This window comes from Patiria miniata, unplaced genomic scaffold, assembly GCF_015706575.1.
Source record: "Patiria miniata isolate m_02_andy unplaced genomic scaffold, ASM1570657v1 HiC_scaffold_5, whole genome shotgun sequence".
Lineage (NCBI taxonomy): Eukaryota > Metazoa > Echinodermata > Asteroidea > Valvatida > Asterinidae > Patiria > Patiria miniata.
In genome coordinates this window covers 3967481-3983265 of record NW_024037072.1, presented here as the reverse complement: position 1 = coordinate 3983265, position 15785 = coordinate 3967481, and the positions used below count along the sequence as shown (strand labels likewise).

The window sequence follows — 15785 nt, the reverse complement described above, 5'->3', positions numbered from 1 at the left end:
TATAAACTCGACGTTCCGGTCAGTATGCTCTGACACTCTCCTGAAGACGGTCAGAACATACTGACCGGAACGTTGAGTTTATACCTATGGTTCTTTTCAGAACCATTCTCTTAGTTGAGAAATTATTCACAAATGGTGTTTCCGCAAACCTTTCATTATTTAGTATTTCCACCATGCAAAGCCTCAAATCTTACTTATGTCAGGTTTGCAAACCCCCCTCCTCCTTTCCTCACCAAAAAAACAAAAAAAAACTAAAAAAGAAAGAAAAAGAATCCGCCAAATTCCAAAAATTATTAGAATTTCATGGATGAAAGAGATGGTAATAAGTACCCTGCTGTGTTGCTTGTGTCAAGCTACAATCCCGGCCAAAATGGTTGGGACACTTCCTGAGCCTGCCACGGTCACCCACTCCCCCGCTCCCCCCGGTCAATGTTGTTCTCTCCAGCTGATGGAGCACAACCGCGCATTGAGAGACAACATTGACTGGGGGCCGGGGGGTTGGGGGCCCAGCGAGATTTGGCCAGGATTGTAGTTCTTTAGTAATACATCTCTGCAAAGAATGATTTGGAAACTTCGGAAGTCACCAAAAGGAAAAATGGTTGCAAATCCTTCACCGTCACTTTCTGGTGACGTGCCTTCAGAGCAGGCTTTTCCTCAATGACGGACTGAGGCGGAGTTAGAGGGCCAAGGTTTTGTATCTGACTGAGATAGGCTCGAGTAAACCTTTTGTGGATTCATTGGAAGTAATTTAAAATCACCAAAAAAATATCCTCCGAGGCAACGTAAGGTCATTGATGTTTACACTCATGTGTCTTGATCTCATTTTATTTCATTACTAGTTCCACTGTCGCCAAGGTTCTTTGCAGCCGAGACCGTCAACACGCTTGACGTCACGGTTACCTGGGGAGCCCCGAACTTTGGCGATTACGACGACTACATCCTGAGCTTCGCCGAGCAGGGTAGCATTGACCCTCGGTCGGAAGTGATCCTAGATAAATCTGTCAGAAGTCACAAGCTGGAAGGCCTTATGCCGGACACCACGTACGACTTGGAACTGGTAGCCCGCTCGGGTACCGGTGACTCGGCCACAAAGAGTGATGCCGTCACGGCATCTGTCACGACAAGTAAGACGTTCAAGTCGTATATTTTGTTCCAAGAAATTCGTACCTCTCTTTTTTTCTAAATATTTACAAACAAACCGTGAGAATTTAACGATAAGTCCAAAGATTGCCGAGATAAATAGCTTTTGATTGTTCATTGACTATATTTCAAACATCTGGGTAGTAACAAACCCACATTATGCCTCGCAATTGCCAAGAAAATTTTGCAACTTCAGTCTTAATCAGTTCTTCTCTGGAACCCAAAGAGCATACCAACCTCAAATGTTGCAGTTAACAGTAATGTTTATCTCAATTTGTTCTTCAGCAGAATCCGATACTCAGATTGTGAGAGATTTTGAGGTATCGATAGTGTTAATCTTTATAGGTTCCCGTTTGGAACTTCAGAGAGCATTCCACACTCACAGTTTGTGGTATCGATAGTCAGTCTTAAACTCAATTCCTTTCCTTCCAGGGAGCATTGCACCATTGGCCATTGAGGTATCAGCAGTCACTACCACCAGCATCTCTGTGATCTGGGGTCTGTCCACCACCCCCGGGGTGGTGCTGTACTCGTTGCGCATCACCCCAGCCCCTGTGACAGGCAGTAACCCAATCCTGCTGGGTGCTCAGGAAACCACAGCGACTGTGTCCAATCTCCTGCCGGCCACCGAGTACACCCTACAGCTGTCGACCATCTTCTCGGCAAGCCAAACACAGGAGATGTCTTCTATCACTCAGAAAACAAGTAAGTTGTCATCTTCTGTGGTCTGTCACTAAGCCTGGAATCCACGTTTAATTTTAGTAAAAAAATATTGAAACTTTCACCCACTGCTCATTAGGCAAACATTTCTCTTCGATTTCCTTTGCATGAAACAACTGAGAGTCTTTCTATTTCCCCCTGCATGGAATGCTAGTCCATCACGGGTTGCTCCCCAGCTACTGTCGGTACCCATTTATCATCTTTTGGGACGGAGGCAAGAGGGGGTAAACTGGCTTGCCCAAGGACACAAATAATGGCCATTAGCAGGATTCAAAGCCCTGAGCTTCTGATCACGAGCAACATACCCTAATCACTAGGTCACACTATCCACTTGGAAAAAATAAAAATTGAAAACAGGATCTAAAGATTATTTTCATTGGATCCCATCACATTTTTGTCTATAATCAGGGCATCAGATAGGAGCCAATCGTATGACGTCAAAGTACCACCGTCTATTTGGTTTCTCTGTGATCGGTTACCATTACAGTAGGCAAGCGTTTGGTTAGCAACCACAGCTTGCGTTGTTAACTTGACTTATTTTTACGTAAAATAACCGCGAACTCTTATTTTTATTATTATTGAACAAAACGAACCAGGTAGAGTGGAAAAATTGCAAGCAGTGGAAGTTGCTTTACAGCAACCCCCACACACCTGAAGTGTCGACGAAGAAAACAAAATCAAAAGACAACAATAAAAAAAAAATTTAAAACCGAGAAAACATGAGCACGTGTGATTGACAAAAAACTGGACAATAACGAGCAACACTAGAAAAAAATTAAGGGGACGTAAGGTACTTGCTGGCCATTGACTTAAAAGTATGCACACTGCCTGCTGCACATATGTCACCAATAAGCCTCTGTACTGATGATGTCACACTTTGTTTACATGTTTACCAGTGGGGGCCCATGGTCCACTGAGCACCATAGGAAAGCAGACACACGTAAACAAAGTGTGACGTCATCACTACAGAGGCTTATTTCATAGCTGTACGACACTGGGCAAGAAACCATGCTGGAACTGGCTGGTGCGACATCTCATCGGCTGCAGAGTAAGCGGATGCAGAGACGATGCAAGCCAAGTATTTCTTGCCGGCACATACAGCTCAGGGACATAAACATACAGTGGATAAAGCAGATTGGACTGTATCTTGTACAGCATACATGCATATCAAATGGGCATAATGTGCCGTGAACGGTTTTCATAATAGTGCGGACTTGGAGCACTTGTTGTTGGCTCTACTTTGTTGCTGTCCATCAAAGCTTTTGCCATCCATCACTGTACGATCTTTGCCTACTGCAATGGCGACACTGACTCTCCAGTACCCGGATGTAGGCCGTCACGTGAGCTCAGTGATGGAGCCGTATAAGATTTTACTAGGTCTTGTCCTCCAATGTACTAAATTAAAATAAAACCAATTGATCACTCTCTGTTTGCAGGACCTGAGCCGCCGACGTCTTTGGTAGCACTCAACAGGAAAGCCATCTCGGTGGATATCTCGTGGTCCTCTCCTACAGGTGTCTTTGACGAGTTTGTGGTTTACTACAAGACTCAAGATGGGGCTACACAGGTATGCCAAAAAACAACACAAGCTGGTAAAATAACGAAATAAATCTAAGTACTGGACTTACGTGAACAGACAAATTGCTAGGTTTCGTAACAAGGCAACTGATGACCCAGTAGACTGGTCACGCGATAGACGGCTAGGAGTATCCTTAATGGCCTGGCCCCATGTGTGAGAAAGATTGAAGCGTAGCCCTCTTTTTTTTGTTGAGTGATTGTTGTTCTATTCTTTCCCAGTTAGCCTCTTTGATTCCACTTGTTTTCCCCAATGCTGCTTTTTTTTTTAGAATCACTGTGTCCTCATTTCTGAAACTAGGACCTTCAGCCGATTTCACGAAACCTTACGCAATGGCGCAACTCCGCTTGCGCCACAATTTATTGCGTAAGTTGCACGACATTTCACGCTGCGCAACATTTCACTAATGACACATTTTACGAAAATCAGTGCGTAAGTCTGCGACTTCCGACTTGCCGTAACTTGTGCAATCATTTTAGGTGGCGTAAGTTGTGGCGTAGCGACTGAAAATGAAATATTTTACCAGCAAATCGGGACTGTCGTGGAGCCTGTTACTGCACAACTTGTCAAGGTTGATGCAAGACACTCACAACTTTATGTTTGAAGTATAAATGAATTTCTATTTTACTCATAACATTTTTGAAGAAAGTCGTACAAACTAATTTTTCAAAATGGCAGGCTGAGGTGATCCAACGACTGTTTCGTGAACGAACAAATTCACACACAAACAGCTGTTTAAAAAACGACTTTCATTGGCTTAATAATAAATGTTTACTTTGGAAGTCATTTCGGAGAGTGACAATGTTTAAAGTTGTACCATGAATTCTTTTTGAAAATTACTAGTCTGCCTTGCTGAAAATGACTAACTGTATGAGACGTGTTTGTGTCACATTTTCTGCTCATAGATCTTTGGCACAGTGCCAAAGGATGCAGCCAATCAGCTGACAGTAGACGGTCTGGATCCCGCAACCACATACACAATAGGAATAGTGACCGTCATTGATCCGAACAGCGCCAGTCAGCTCAGAAGTGTCCCTGAAGAAGTACAGGCAACAACATGTAAGTGTCTGGCTCTAAGAATTGCCACATTTATTATGGCTAAAGTGATCAACAATTTCCTGATTTATAATTGTTTTAGTGGTCAAGCCAGTAAAAATGATTCGGTACTTAGATTAAGGAAAGTATGCACGTTGCTTAATTTCTTTGCAGAAATTGTAAGCATTTGTTAGATCATTTGTTTGTATAACCTCAGTGATTTTACATTTAAAACTGTTACAAAAAGCAGGCAATCAAGATAAACCATTTTTCCAAATCATGTATTAGTCTATTTCTTAAATATTATTACCTTAAATACTTTTTTTGCTGTCTAACTTTCTGAAAGAAAGGTATATTTTGGCTGGACTCAAAGAGCCAAACAATTGTCATCTGACCGACTTGGTGGCTGACTGACTGATTGACTGGTTCCCCGACTCCCCGACTGACTAATGTCAGACTGACTGACTGACTAAGTCACATAGTATAAATACTAGGGAGGTTTCGCAAGCGAACGGATACGCTTACACTTACGCTTAGCTATCCGTATCCGTTTTTTACTTACGTGTAGCGAGCGAGATATGCGTGTCGTCTGCACGTTTAGCGGATAGTGAGTGGCGTATGACGTCATACGTGCAGATGACATGCATATCTTGCTCGCTACACGTAAGTAAAAAACGGATACGGATAGCTAAGGCCAAAAAAAAAAAGTCTCCGGTTTCTGGTATGGAGCTTGCCCAAAAAGTGGTGCGGCGACGCGGCTTTTTTTTTTTTTTACCTGATTTTTTTGCTTCAAATGTCGGCTGATAACTGCAAATGGTCCTCGATTAAACTTAGTGCAAACATATGGGAGTCCAGAGAGGCCACATAAAGCTTATTCTCGACGATAACCCCATCTAAAAACACGCTAAAATTGTGCAGCAGCAGGATTCCAGTCAAACCAGTGAGTTTGGCGTTTTTGAGACATCATCTTTCATTGAAGAAAAAACTTTTTCATTTTGCCGACGCGCATGGCTACGGTGACGCGCGAGCATACCAGAAACTGGAGACTTTTGGCCTAAACGTAAGTGTAAGCGTATCCGTTCGCTTGCAAAACCTCCCTAGTGTCCTAAACTGAGCCGGGCTTTTGGGTCCAGCACGACGAGTTCAGTTAAACATAAATGTTTAATGTCCAGTTGGTTTCCAGTTTCATAGCCTTTGACTCTTTACCCGTCTGTTTACCCACTAGTGACCCTCCCGCAAGGCAACGTGACCGTCTATGACTTCACCTCCACCACCATATCCGTCGCCTGGGGCGTGGTCATGGACCCAGCGGTCCAGCAGTACCGTCTCCTAGCCAAGCCAATCATTGACGGGCAAGTGGGAACGCCCATCCCTGCCCTCTACCCACCTGTTGCACCACCCAGGCACACCTTTCGAAGTCTCCTCCCTGGAACCGAGTACTGGGTGAGTGGCATTGCCTGTTGGTTAGTCTGTCCAACTGTCTATCCATCTCTGTGTACAGTTCAAGTGCAATGAGTTTTTGACCTGACAATATTTGCATATTTAAATTTGGTTGCATTAACTACATTTATTTCCATGGTTAAAGAATCAGCTGTTAAAGAATCAATTTCACCACAAGCTTTGTCCAGTGTGCACATGAAATTTGAGTGCGTGCACTTTCCCAATGCAACACTGTATTTTGAGCTGCGCACGTCATGCATAAGTGCATGCAAGTTGGATCGTTGTCGGACACGTTGGCTGTGTGGTTCATTGCTGTGATTGGGCAAACCATTATGGGCGGGATTAACGGATATGGTCTATGAACATCAACGTCTGTAATCATTCAAAGAGCAAAGCCACTACATTATGGGGATCAATGGCAGATCTGGGGGGGAGCCAAGCCCCTCCCCCTCCAAAAAAAAAACGAACCCAATTTTTGTTTTTCTTAAAGTGGTGTCACAAAAAAACAGCCACTGCATACACCACCATCTTTTCCTAAAAAAAAAATTGGTTAAAGTGGTCAGAAATGGCCTCGGATTGCACCACAGAGCAGCTAGAATCCAAAACAATTCCAGGGCCCATAAGGTTCCCGAACCCCACGCCGTAAATTTTTGGACCCACTTTGTTGGGACCAAATATCTATTCCCTCCCCCCCAAAAAAAATTGTGTTCTGGATCCACCCTTGATAGGGATCCCATTTGTACTGATTCTAAACATTCAATTGAGATTTTGTTCGAATACAAAGAAGCTACACAGTTTTCTACTCATTTTCAGTTTATGCATGGACCGCATTTGTCGTTTTGGTTAATTTTTATTTTCCATTTTTTTAGTTATAAAACCAACGATTTCTCAAAGGGCCTAATGCACTGCAGAACCCTATGGTGATAAGACACTAAAAAAAAACTTTCGGTTTTAGAGGTGGGGGAAAACAACCTTAGATAAATATTCTAAGGAAAACCAACAAAATCAGGCAGGGACTGAAAATCCAATGCACATGTTGGCCCAGGCGGGATTCGAACCAGGCTTACATATTCTGAAAGCACAGAAATTACAACAGCGCAACATATTTTGTCTGTGGTTTTTAGTGGACGATAGCATGCACAGAGCATGATTTCTGTACGTCCCTACTTTCCGTTTTTCATTTTATTATGACTGGTTTCTGTTTTGTCTGTAGATCGATCTGACTGTCGTCGGCACAGATCCATTGATAACGGGCAGGGACTCCCAAACAACCCGTAAGTTATGAACAAAATTTGTTCCGTTAATGGCGTCATTTTGAGGAAGAACATATTCTGCAATTTTAACTTTGTTTTTAATTTTTGCCAACTTATGTTTTACTAGTTTCTTTGTTTGTGACTCGAAAACTTGGATCGTATTATTCAGCTTTGCATTATTATTTTTTAAAATTAAACATGAACTAAATGTACGCAGGTGAAAAGAATCCTTTTTTTTTATATTGAATTCATCAGAGCTTTCAACTGTTAAATTTAGTGAAGTAAACAGGTAGCAAATTGTCATTGATCTTGGTCGTGCTTCTGTTTTATCATATTACAATTTGAACAATTGACTGGAGCAGGGTTGGAAACTGCAACTTTTGGATTGCCGTTCCGGTGCTCTACCAACTGAGCTATCCAGCCCTATGTTGGCGGCTCCCCATTTGGCCGATATCTTTGTTCCGGGAACTCTAATCAGAAGCCATTTACCCATATATTTAATGTAGCCAGGGATCATGCCCAAAGTCACGATGCTAGCAACATTAGCAAAGCTGCAAGCCTGGGAAATAACAAACAGGGATCACTCAGAGAGGATACGGCTTTTAATTACAAATTCTGTAATCTTTAATTATTGAATAGTAAATGTTTCCATTGATTTAGTTGAATTGCTTCTTGTATCGCCACAGGTCCTGAGGCCCCTCAAATGCTGAGCCTGACGGACGCGACCCTGACTAGCCTGAGGGCCACCTGGGTGGGCCCCACCTCCAACCACGACAACTACCTCGTCGTAGTCTCCCCTCCTGTGATCAACCCCGTCACAGTCACCCTCCCACCCGATGCCAACATGGTGGTCATAGACAACCTGGTCCCTGCTACGGAGTACACCGTGGAGGTGTTTGCGACGGTCGGGGCGGAGCAACTCCGCAGTGTGGCCGCAACATCAACCGCGTCGACAGGTGGGTATTGGGCAATGCGCAGGGCCAGTAGGGGGCGCTCCTTGGTAAAACACCGCCGCAGTATGCACACGCGTGCCAATTCCAATATGAGGAGATTTTTAGCACTACGCCCGCAAGGCACATACCGTAGACATGGCCAGAGGGTTGTTTCACAAAACGTGAAGTAAAATTGTTTAACCAAATCGTTGGAAACGTGTGAATTTTGACTAATTGTTTTGACATTTTGACCCCGAATGGTATTTATGAATGACCCTCGCCTTTGGCTTGGGCCGTTATCCGAATCCAGGCCCAATGCCAGTTTCAAAACATACTTAAACCGTTGCTATAATGAACACCGCTATAACGAACATCCCCCTTTACTCCCAGAATATTCTATTCTATTGTAATGCATGATCACTATAACGACCAACCAATATAACAAACAACCAATAAAGACAACTTTTTTATGGACCCACATCATGTTCGTCAGTGGCGCTCGACTGTACGTGTTTTATACCAGCCAAGCACATATTTATTCCCTTACTATAATGACTTTCCTATTATAATTAATTATAATTGATAATTGATACATTGTTGAAGGGCAAAACCTAATTTGATTTACACCACCCCGACGTAAAAATTCCATCTTCCAAAATTCCATGAATAGTTGTGGTACCGCACCTATGTACATCAGATTCGAACCAGCCAACCGATCCCGTTAGCTCGGTGGTCGAGTGGTAAGACATCTGCACTAGAAAGCAGGAGGTCGTGGGTTTGAGTCCCACCCGAGTGATTTTTTTCTGACTTTCACTCCGGAGGTAACACACTGAGTATACAGTGTTTATACGTTGGTGAAGGGCAAAACCTAATTTGATGATACAGTCAAATCATCAATATTGATAGATTCAGATTGTTTGATTAAAATTAAAAAAAACTAGACGGCAGAATGTTTTGGATTCTGCTAGGATCGAAACGGAAGGCCGTCTAATTTTGTTTGATTTGTGTAATCCAGTCATCAAGTAGTTAGTCTCTTTTTTTATTTCATGTTTTATTATTGATCATTGATTTTGTATTGTATTGATTCTTATTATCAGTAATTAATAGATTCTTATCATTATCACTTTATCAATCCACAGATTCCCTGACGCCACTGCAGGTCCTAGTCGAGGACAGGACCACGACGTCACTAGACCTCATCTGGGGTGCCACCAACAACCCCAGCAACGTCCTCTACCAGGTCCTGGTGGATGGGCAGGTGGACAACTACTTCAGTGACGAGGACGGCACAGTCGACGGGCTTCGGCCTGGTACCCTGTACACCCTGACGGTCAAGACTGTCAGTACACCAGCGGAGGAAGGCACCGTCCTGGCACGCACTGGTAAGGATTTGACACTATCAAAACAAATTTTTGGCCCAAAAATCCATCTTGACAAAATTTGGCCAAATGCTCACGCGAGGTGCCTAGAGACATGATTGCCCTCAAGATTTCTGCTCACCACCGCACAGTTAGTATCCATTTTAACCGAAATTATCTCCACTTTGCTCACAATTAAAGTTAACAATTGAATAATTGAAAAACTTACTATGGAAATAAGTTCTACATATTTTCTCCTTTCATCCCATAGAGCCTGATCGCATCCCAGCCTTATCCGTCGTGGACACTGTTGACCTATCCACCACAGCCACCAGCATCCCCATCCAATGGACTCCGCCCGTCACTGTGGGTGTCTACGACGGGTTCCTGATCTCCTACACGTCACCAGACGGCACCGTGACGGAGGTAGCCAGGGTATTTGGAGAGGTGGACAACTATGTGGTGATGGGACTGGCCGTGGGTCAGACCTACAACATCAGCGTCAGGGCGCTCAGTGGCCGGGCTACAGCTTACGAGACAGAGAGCCAACCACGCACCATTACTGAAACCACAGGTGAGGCTTTGACCAATTCTGGGCACGTTTTAAAAAATCTTGGGTTAGTCTGCAGCTGCGGCTGTAAACTCAGAGGACTAAAATCATGCAGCATAACCTGAAACTGAACATGAGCCGTGGATTATATAATGCCCCTTAGGCAGTGATGGGTCTCAAAATATATTGTAACTACACTGTACTCAATTTAGATAGACAAAGTTTTTAGAGGGGTGTTTAAAAAACATGAAGTAAAACGGTTGGACTAAATCGTTGGAAAGTTCTATTCTTTTTTACTTGTTTTGCTCTTTGACCGAAGAAGGTATTTATGAATGGGAATAAATATTTGCCTGGTTGGTATTATACAAGTCCGTTTAAGACTGTCAGGGGGCCTGGTCGCATATGGTAACCTTCGGCTCGGGCTGTTATCAGCGTCTGTTCCCCCAGCCGGCCTTAAATGGACTTGTTTAAAACTGGCCGAGCACACATTTATTCCCTTAATAAACTCAATGTTTATGAACAATTGCAAAGAAGTACATTTGTCACTTAAGACTAGATGACTTGGGATGGATTGCCGACAACATTTAATAACTTGATTACGATGCAGCTTGTTCTGTTTGATTTGTTGCTGCTTGCTTCATTTCGTTGTTAAATGCTGTTTTTTTCTTCTGTTGTTATAGAAACCTTACCAGAATTGACACTAGAAGTCACCGAGGTGACGATCTCCTCCATCAGTATGGTCTGGGGACCGCTAGTTGACGTGCCTGACGGGGTCACTGGTTATGTGGCTACTATCCACACGGAGACTGATATTCTCATCCGGAGCTTCAACATCCCAATAGGTGAGGAGGTTTCTCCAAACTCAGTTTCGTTTCATGGCACTTCTTTGTAAACTTGATACCTTCAAAAGGTAACATTCCCAGTTGTGCATACAGCACGTGCTTTGTGAAGTCTGGTTTGCCCTTGCAAGAACGCAAAATCAAAGTTGTGACGTCATGGCATTTTTTGGGGTTACAAATGGGCAACTGTTCAATTTATTTCAACTGGCGAGTTGCGCTGTGAATGCTTCAAGGCGTTGAATGCTTCAAGGCGTTGAATTTGCTTCACTTTCATTTGCCCAAGATATGAACTTGCCTGGAGATTGCTTTGGAAAGACACAGTGGGAACTGTGTTCTCAATTAGAACGGCTGGTTATCTAGATAGAACAGAGGTTTTTTTTTATTGAAAATTATCATGTACAATGCTCAAAGGCACTTGGGGGGGGGGGCTTCAGGAAAAAAGAAATATGCTGTTAAAAAATGAATCTGGCAACATTGTAGGTGGACCAGGTAAAAAAAAAAAGTTTAGGGGAAAGTTGAATCTGGCAAGGAGTTCAACAGCAAGGCACTGAACATTTTTAAAGCGTTCTGAGTTTTGAAGTGCTGTCGAGCTACAAACATTTGATTGTGACGGGGTTGTCTTTTTAGAAAAGATACAAGTCATCGACAAATTACAAAAAAATATTCTTCATGACTCAAATCTTTAAGTTTATAATTCTTACAGCGAGACAGGCTTCGGGTAATTGAACGATACTTTTTTCTTAAATATCAGGTAACCCGACTGCGGCTAGATTTGAGGGTCTAAACTCTGGCACATTGTACAACCTTCAAGTTCGCCTGAGTGGTGCCGCAAATGAGTCTGCGGTAAAGCCGCAATACACAAGTAAGTACACACATCCTTACTCCATAGTTGTGGGGACTACACACGAGATGTCCCATGGCACCATGGGGACCGAAGACGCTGTGGGGACAGCAGAAAGTCCCCACAACTCAGTCCTAATTACCCTAACAAGGAAAAACTTCCCCATGACGCGGTAACAGCCCGACCACATGGTGTACCCTGTACTTCCCATTTCCTTCTCTTGGGTTTTCTTCTTTGAAATTTATATGTTATTTGTTATTCATGTACCCGTTTCCCCACCCCTGTTTCCCCACCCTTATGCCACTAAATTGTGCTGCCATGCATAGAAATGCAGTGTTGTACAAGTCATCACAAATCTATCAAATGTCATCTGGTCCCAAGTCAGCTCACAAGCTAATCAAATATACTGCAACAAAGGCATTCCTTCGTCATACTTCATTCCCTGTCGAACTGTGACCGAGGCTTTTTTTTTAATTGACTTGCGATTTCCCTCGATGGTCTCGTTTATTGACTTCTGATTTATTCGCAATGTACTTGTGATGTATCGCGAGTACACCACTGTAGCATTATTGTAAATTAGGCCGACGCCTAATTTTTTTTCTCAAAATTAATTATCAATCTGATATTTTGATTTTTACATCAGAACCTCTAGCTCCATTCAACCTGATGGTGAACAGCGTGACGGCCACCACGGCAACCCTCACCTGGCTTTCCGCCCAGGGTAACGTGGACGACTACAGCATCTCGTACACGGCTGAGGGGTCGCCGACAGAGTTCATGACCTCTGTCAGGGCTGACCTTACCAGCGTCACCTTAGACGACCTCACGCCCGATACAGAGCACACGGTGGTCTTGAGGAGTAAAGTTGGCGGCATGGCTGCTACCGAATCGAGCACCGAGCTGCGAAGGACCTTCACTACCAGTAAGTTCAAATGAGACGTCATACTGAAAAAAAGTGAAGTGGTTGCTTGTTGTTTGTAAAACTTGAAAATTTTGTGCTCAGCAAAGAAAATTCTGCGTACAAAAGTGTGAGTGAGGTATTGCAATTGGGGAATGATGTTTGTGACCAAATTTTTGTAAAAAAAATGGAATTTTATTCACGTTTTGACACGGATGATGAAGCTTACCTCCATGGGATCAATTGGAAATTTGTGTGAGCTTTTTGAATGGATTGGTGGGCTCATTTTCACTGAAATAGAACTCTTAAAGGCATATGGGATCATTTGCTTTTCATGCATTTTGTTTGTTTCCAATAATAACACCACTCAAAATCCAAAGAAGAATGTTCAAAACCTGACCTGTTGAAGTTTCAGCTCAGTGGATACTACACCTGTCCAAAAAAAAAACAGTGAAAAAAAAAAAACATGCACAACCTTTTATATCACAAACCACGATTTTGTCTATATAAACTCTTTATTTCTAGAAAATCAGACACTTGACTGATTGTTGAAAATCACTTACATTTCTTGATTTCTTGTAAATGAGGGCAAGCCAGACAGAAGATTTTCAGGGGGTGTTTAGTACCAGTAAGATCTTTAATCCAAGTACGTTTTTTTTTTAATAATAATTCGCTAGGTTACTTTTGGGAAAAATGCAAATGATCCTGTGTGCACAGAAGTATGCACATGATTCTTTCTTCATAGCTTGCCTTGAAAAAACCAGTAGGATTTGGTTCGTTCAATTTTACTCCCCCCCCCCACTAAACCAAAAGTAATTATGTTGCCAGCAAAGGAACATCACTTTACCCCACATTGTGGACAGTACAGTGAATAAGAATGCAGTTGCATGGCCTGAATTGACCTATCGCCATTTGCGTTCCGCGTCCGGGTAATTGGAAAATCATTCACAAGCTGCGTTGACGCGATTCTACCACGCTAGGTTAATTGTCAGTCCCACAGAGAGCATTCAGAACTAGAGAAGGTTCATAAAATCGTCATAAAAATTGTTTTTAATATCGTTGTTTTAAACGCCATCCCCAGGGGCTGCGCGACTGACCGTCCAGTCCCACACCACCACAACCATCAACGTCCAGTGGACGTCTGAAGAAGGGACCTTTGACCAATACCAGCTGTCCTACACGCCGGCCGACGGTGACCAGCAGTCACCCCTGACCTTTGCCCGGGGCGGGGTCCAACAAACTGCTCTGACCTCCCTGACTCCCGGTTCACTGTACTCACTGGCTCTACACACCCTGACTGCGTCCAATATCGCTGTGCTGTCCGACGAAACCAAAGTTGTGACATGTAAGTTTAAAAATCACAGGGGTGAGATATGTCGTGTCAGGATTTTTTTTCAACAATCCCTTTTGAATGTAGAAATCCTAAGGATTTACCGTAAAGGTGTTTTTTCCCTATAAAAGTTTATATCGAAACTGCGAAATGGGTATTTTAAGGGGTGCCCTTTAGGCAAATACAGACATATATTGTAGACCCTACTTTGCTTTGGGGTCGCAGCGACCCTCAAAGCCTCCACCGATTATTTCATGGAATTTTTCATTTTCCACCAGTCTTACCCCTGAAATCATCATTTATGATGTCTTTCAACCTTCATGACTCAATCCCAAGTCTGTCGTAAGTCGATCACAAGTCGTCAGGTCCCAAGTCAATTCGCAAGCCATTCAAATGAACCTGTCACGAAGGCATTCATTTGCTTTTGTTTATACCCTATTTTCTTACAACGGGACTTGTTAATTGACTTGTGATTTTACTTGTGTCACTGGGTGCGCGCACTTTCATTCTGCACGCGCACAAAGCCAAAACATCTTCTCGTTAGCGTCGGGTTTCATCGACAATGCTTTCGATTGTCTTTCCCGGTGATCTCTTCCAACTCTCCCTTTTTTCATACTAAATCATAGCTCATACTAAAAGCAGGAGAACAGCAAATCTGATGCCATGAAACACATACACTGCATAAATACCAACAAGATAAAATTGAGATTTGCAATTTTGTTCAGTGCTCATCTTTTTTTCCAGGGGTTTTCCCTGGAATGTCTCTCCGAGGTTTCCTCCATCAGCAGGGTCGACTGGAAGTAGGCAGAAAGAAATCCTAGCGGCTGTTCTTGCCAAACATGCCACATAATTTTTAGAAAACCGGATCTAGATCAAATTGAGCATCGCTTAGAGCTAAGTAAAGAGCCAAAAAAAGATTTTTACTCTGAATTTTCACAGTTCATGATGGATTTTAACTGGTTATGATACCATAGCTTAACTGATGCGACTGTTTCTCCTCAGATCCCGAGCCTCCTATTTTAGACTCTCCCAACCAGACCTTCTCTACCATCACCCTGAACTGGGACCCACCAGCTGCCGGTAACTACAACGGCTATTACATTCGCTACGCCGGTCAGTCCGGGGAAGGTGGACGCACGCCAAGCCCGACCACCGTCTCTCGCAATGACCCGAGAGAGCTGGTGCTCCGCGGCCTGATTCCTAATACAAACTACGATGTCAGCATCACTTCGTTCAGTCAGTACGATGACTTGACCCAAGAGAGTGAGGTTGTTTCAAGGACCTTCATGACTGGTAGGCTACTCCCGTACTTGAGCTAGTCTGTTGTCAATTGTGATTCTGTTAGTTATCCCTCGAGCACGAGTGGAACGCAGCATAATGTTGTACGTCTGTGTCCCATATCCCAAAAGACGCAATGAATTTATCCTCCAGCAAACTTGATGCACAGTAAGGATGGAACACACATGCTAAACATGAACTTTTCAGTGGTCATGCTAACACTCATGCATGCAGCATGAATGGCAGACGCATCTTAGAATAGCGCAATACTGCAGTATGGATCCAGGCATATTGGATAATAGTATACTGTTGTTGCCATGGATCGACCAAACAGGATCGAGGATTCAAGTTTGCTTGAAGATAAAAATGACAATAGGTACTTGTAGTGACAAATCCAGCATACAGCCACTATTTAGGTGAAATTTCTTTGTTCTCTTGTACTGAAGTTTTTCGAGTTTGAAAGTGTAGTTTCAAAATGCTCTTATTTTAACCAGAATTAATTTCCTTAGCTGAAATTCGAACTTAATATCCCTTTTCAACATCCATCAACATAGCTTGGAAATTCCTAGTTTTTTGAGTAAAATCCACACATCTA

General features: G+C 43.1%; 1 protein-coding gene across 1 annotated transcript in view; it reads left to right on the top strand.

The window, feature by feature from the left end:
- The window catches only part of LOC119740867, a 191326-nt gene that overhangs the window by 133606 nt on the left and 41935 nt on the right, over nucleotides 1-15785 (top strand). Inside the window, exons 103-116 of the mRNA XM_038216324.1 lie at nucleotides 840-1124; nucleotides 1573-1845; nucleotides 3297-3427; nucleotides 4342-4495; nucleotides 5697-5914; nucleotides 7125-7185; nucleotides 7851-8120; nucleotides 9236-9478; nucleotides 9726-10028; nucleotides 10685-10846; nucleotides 11595-11705; nucleotides 12328-12606; nucleotides 13664-13927; nucleotides 14915-15205. Of these exons, the coding sequence (XP_038072252.1) occupies nucleotides 840-1124; nucleotides 1573-1845; nucleotides 3297-3427; nucleotides 4342-4495; nucleotides 5697-5914; nucleotides 7125-7185; nucleotides 7851-8120; nucleotides 9236-9478; nucleotides 9726-10028; nucleotides 10685-10846; nucleotides 11595-11705; nucleotides 12328-12606; nucleotides 13664-13927; nucleotides 14915-15205 (3045 nt within the window). The remainder of the gene's footprint in view (nucleotides 1-839; nucleotides 1125-1572; nucleotides 1846-3296; nucleotides 3428-4341; nucleotides 4496-5696; nucleotides 5915-7124; nucleotides 7186-7850; nucleotides 8121-9235; nucleotides 9479-9725; nucleotides 10029-10684; nucleotides 10847-11594; nucleotides 11706-12327; nucleotides 12607-13663; nucleotides 13928-14914; nucleotides 15206-15785) is intronic.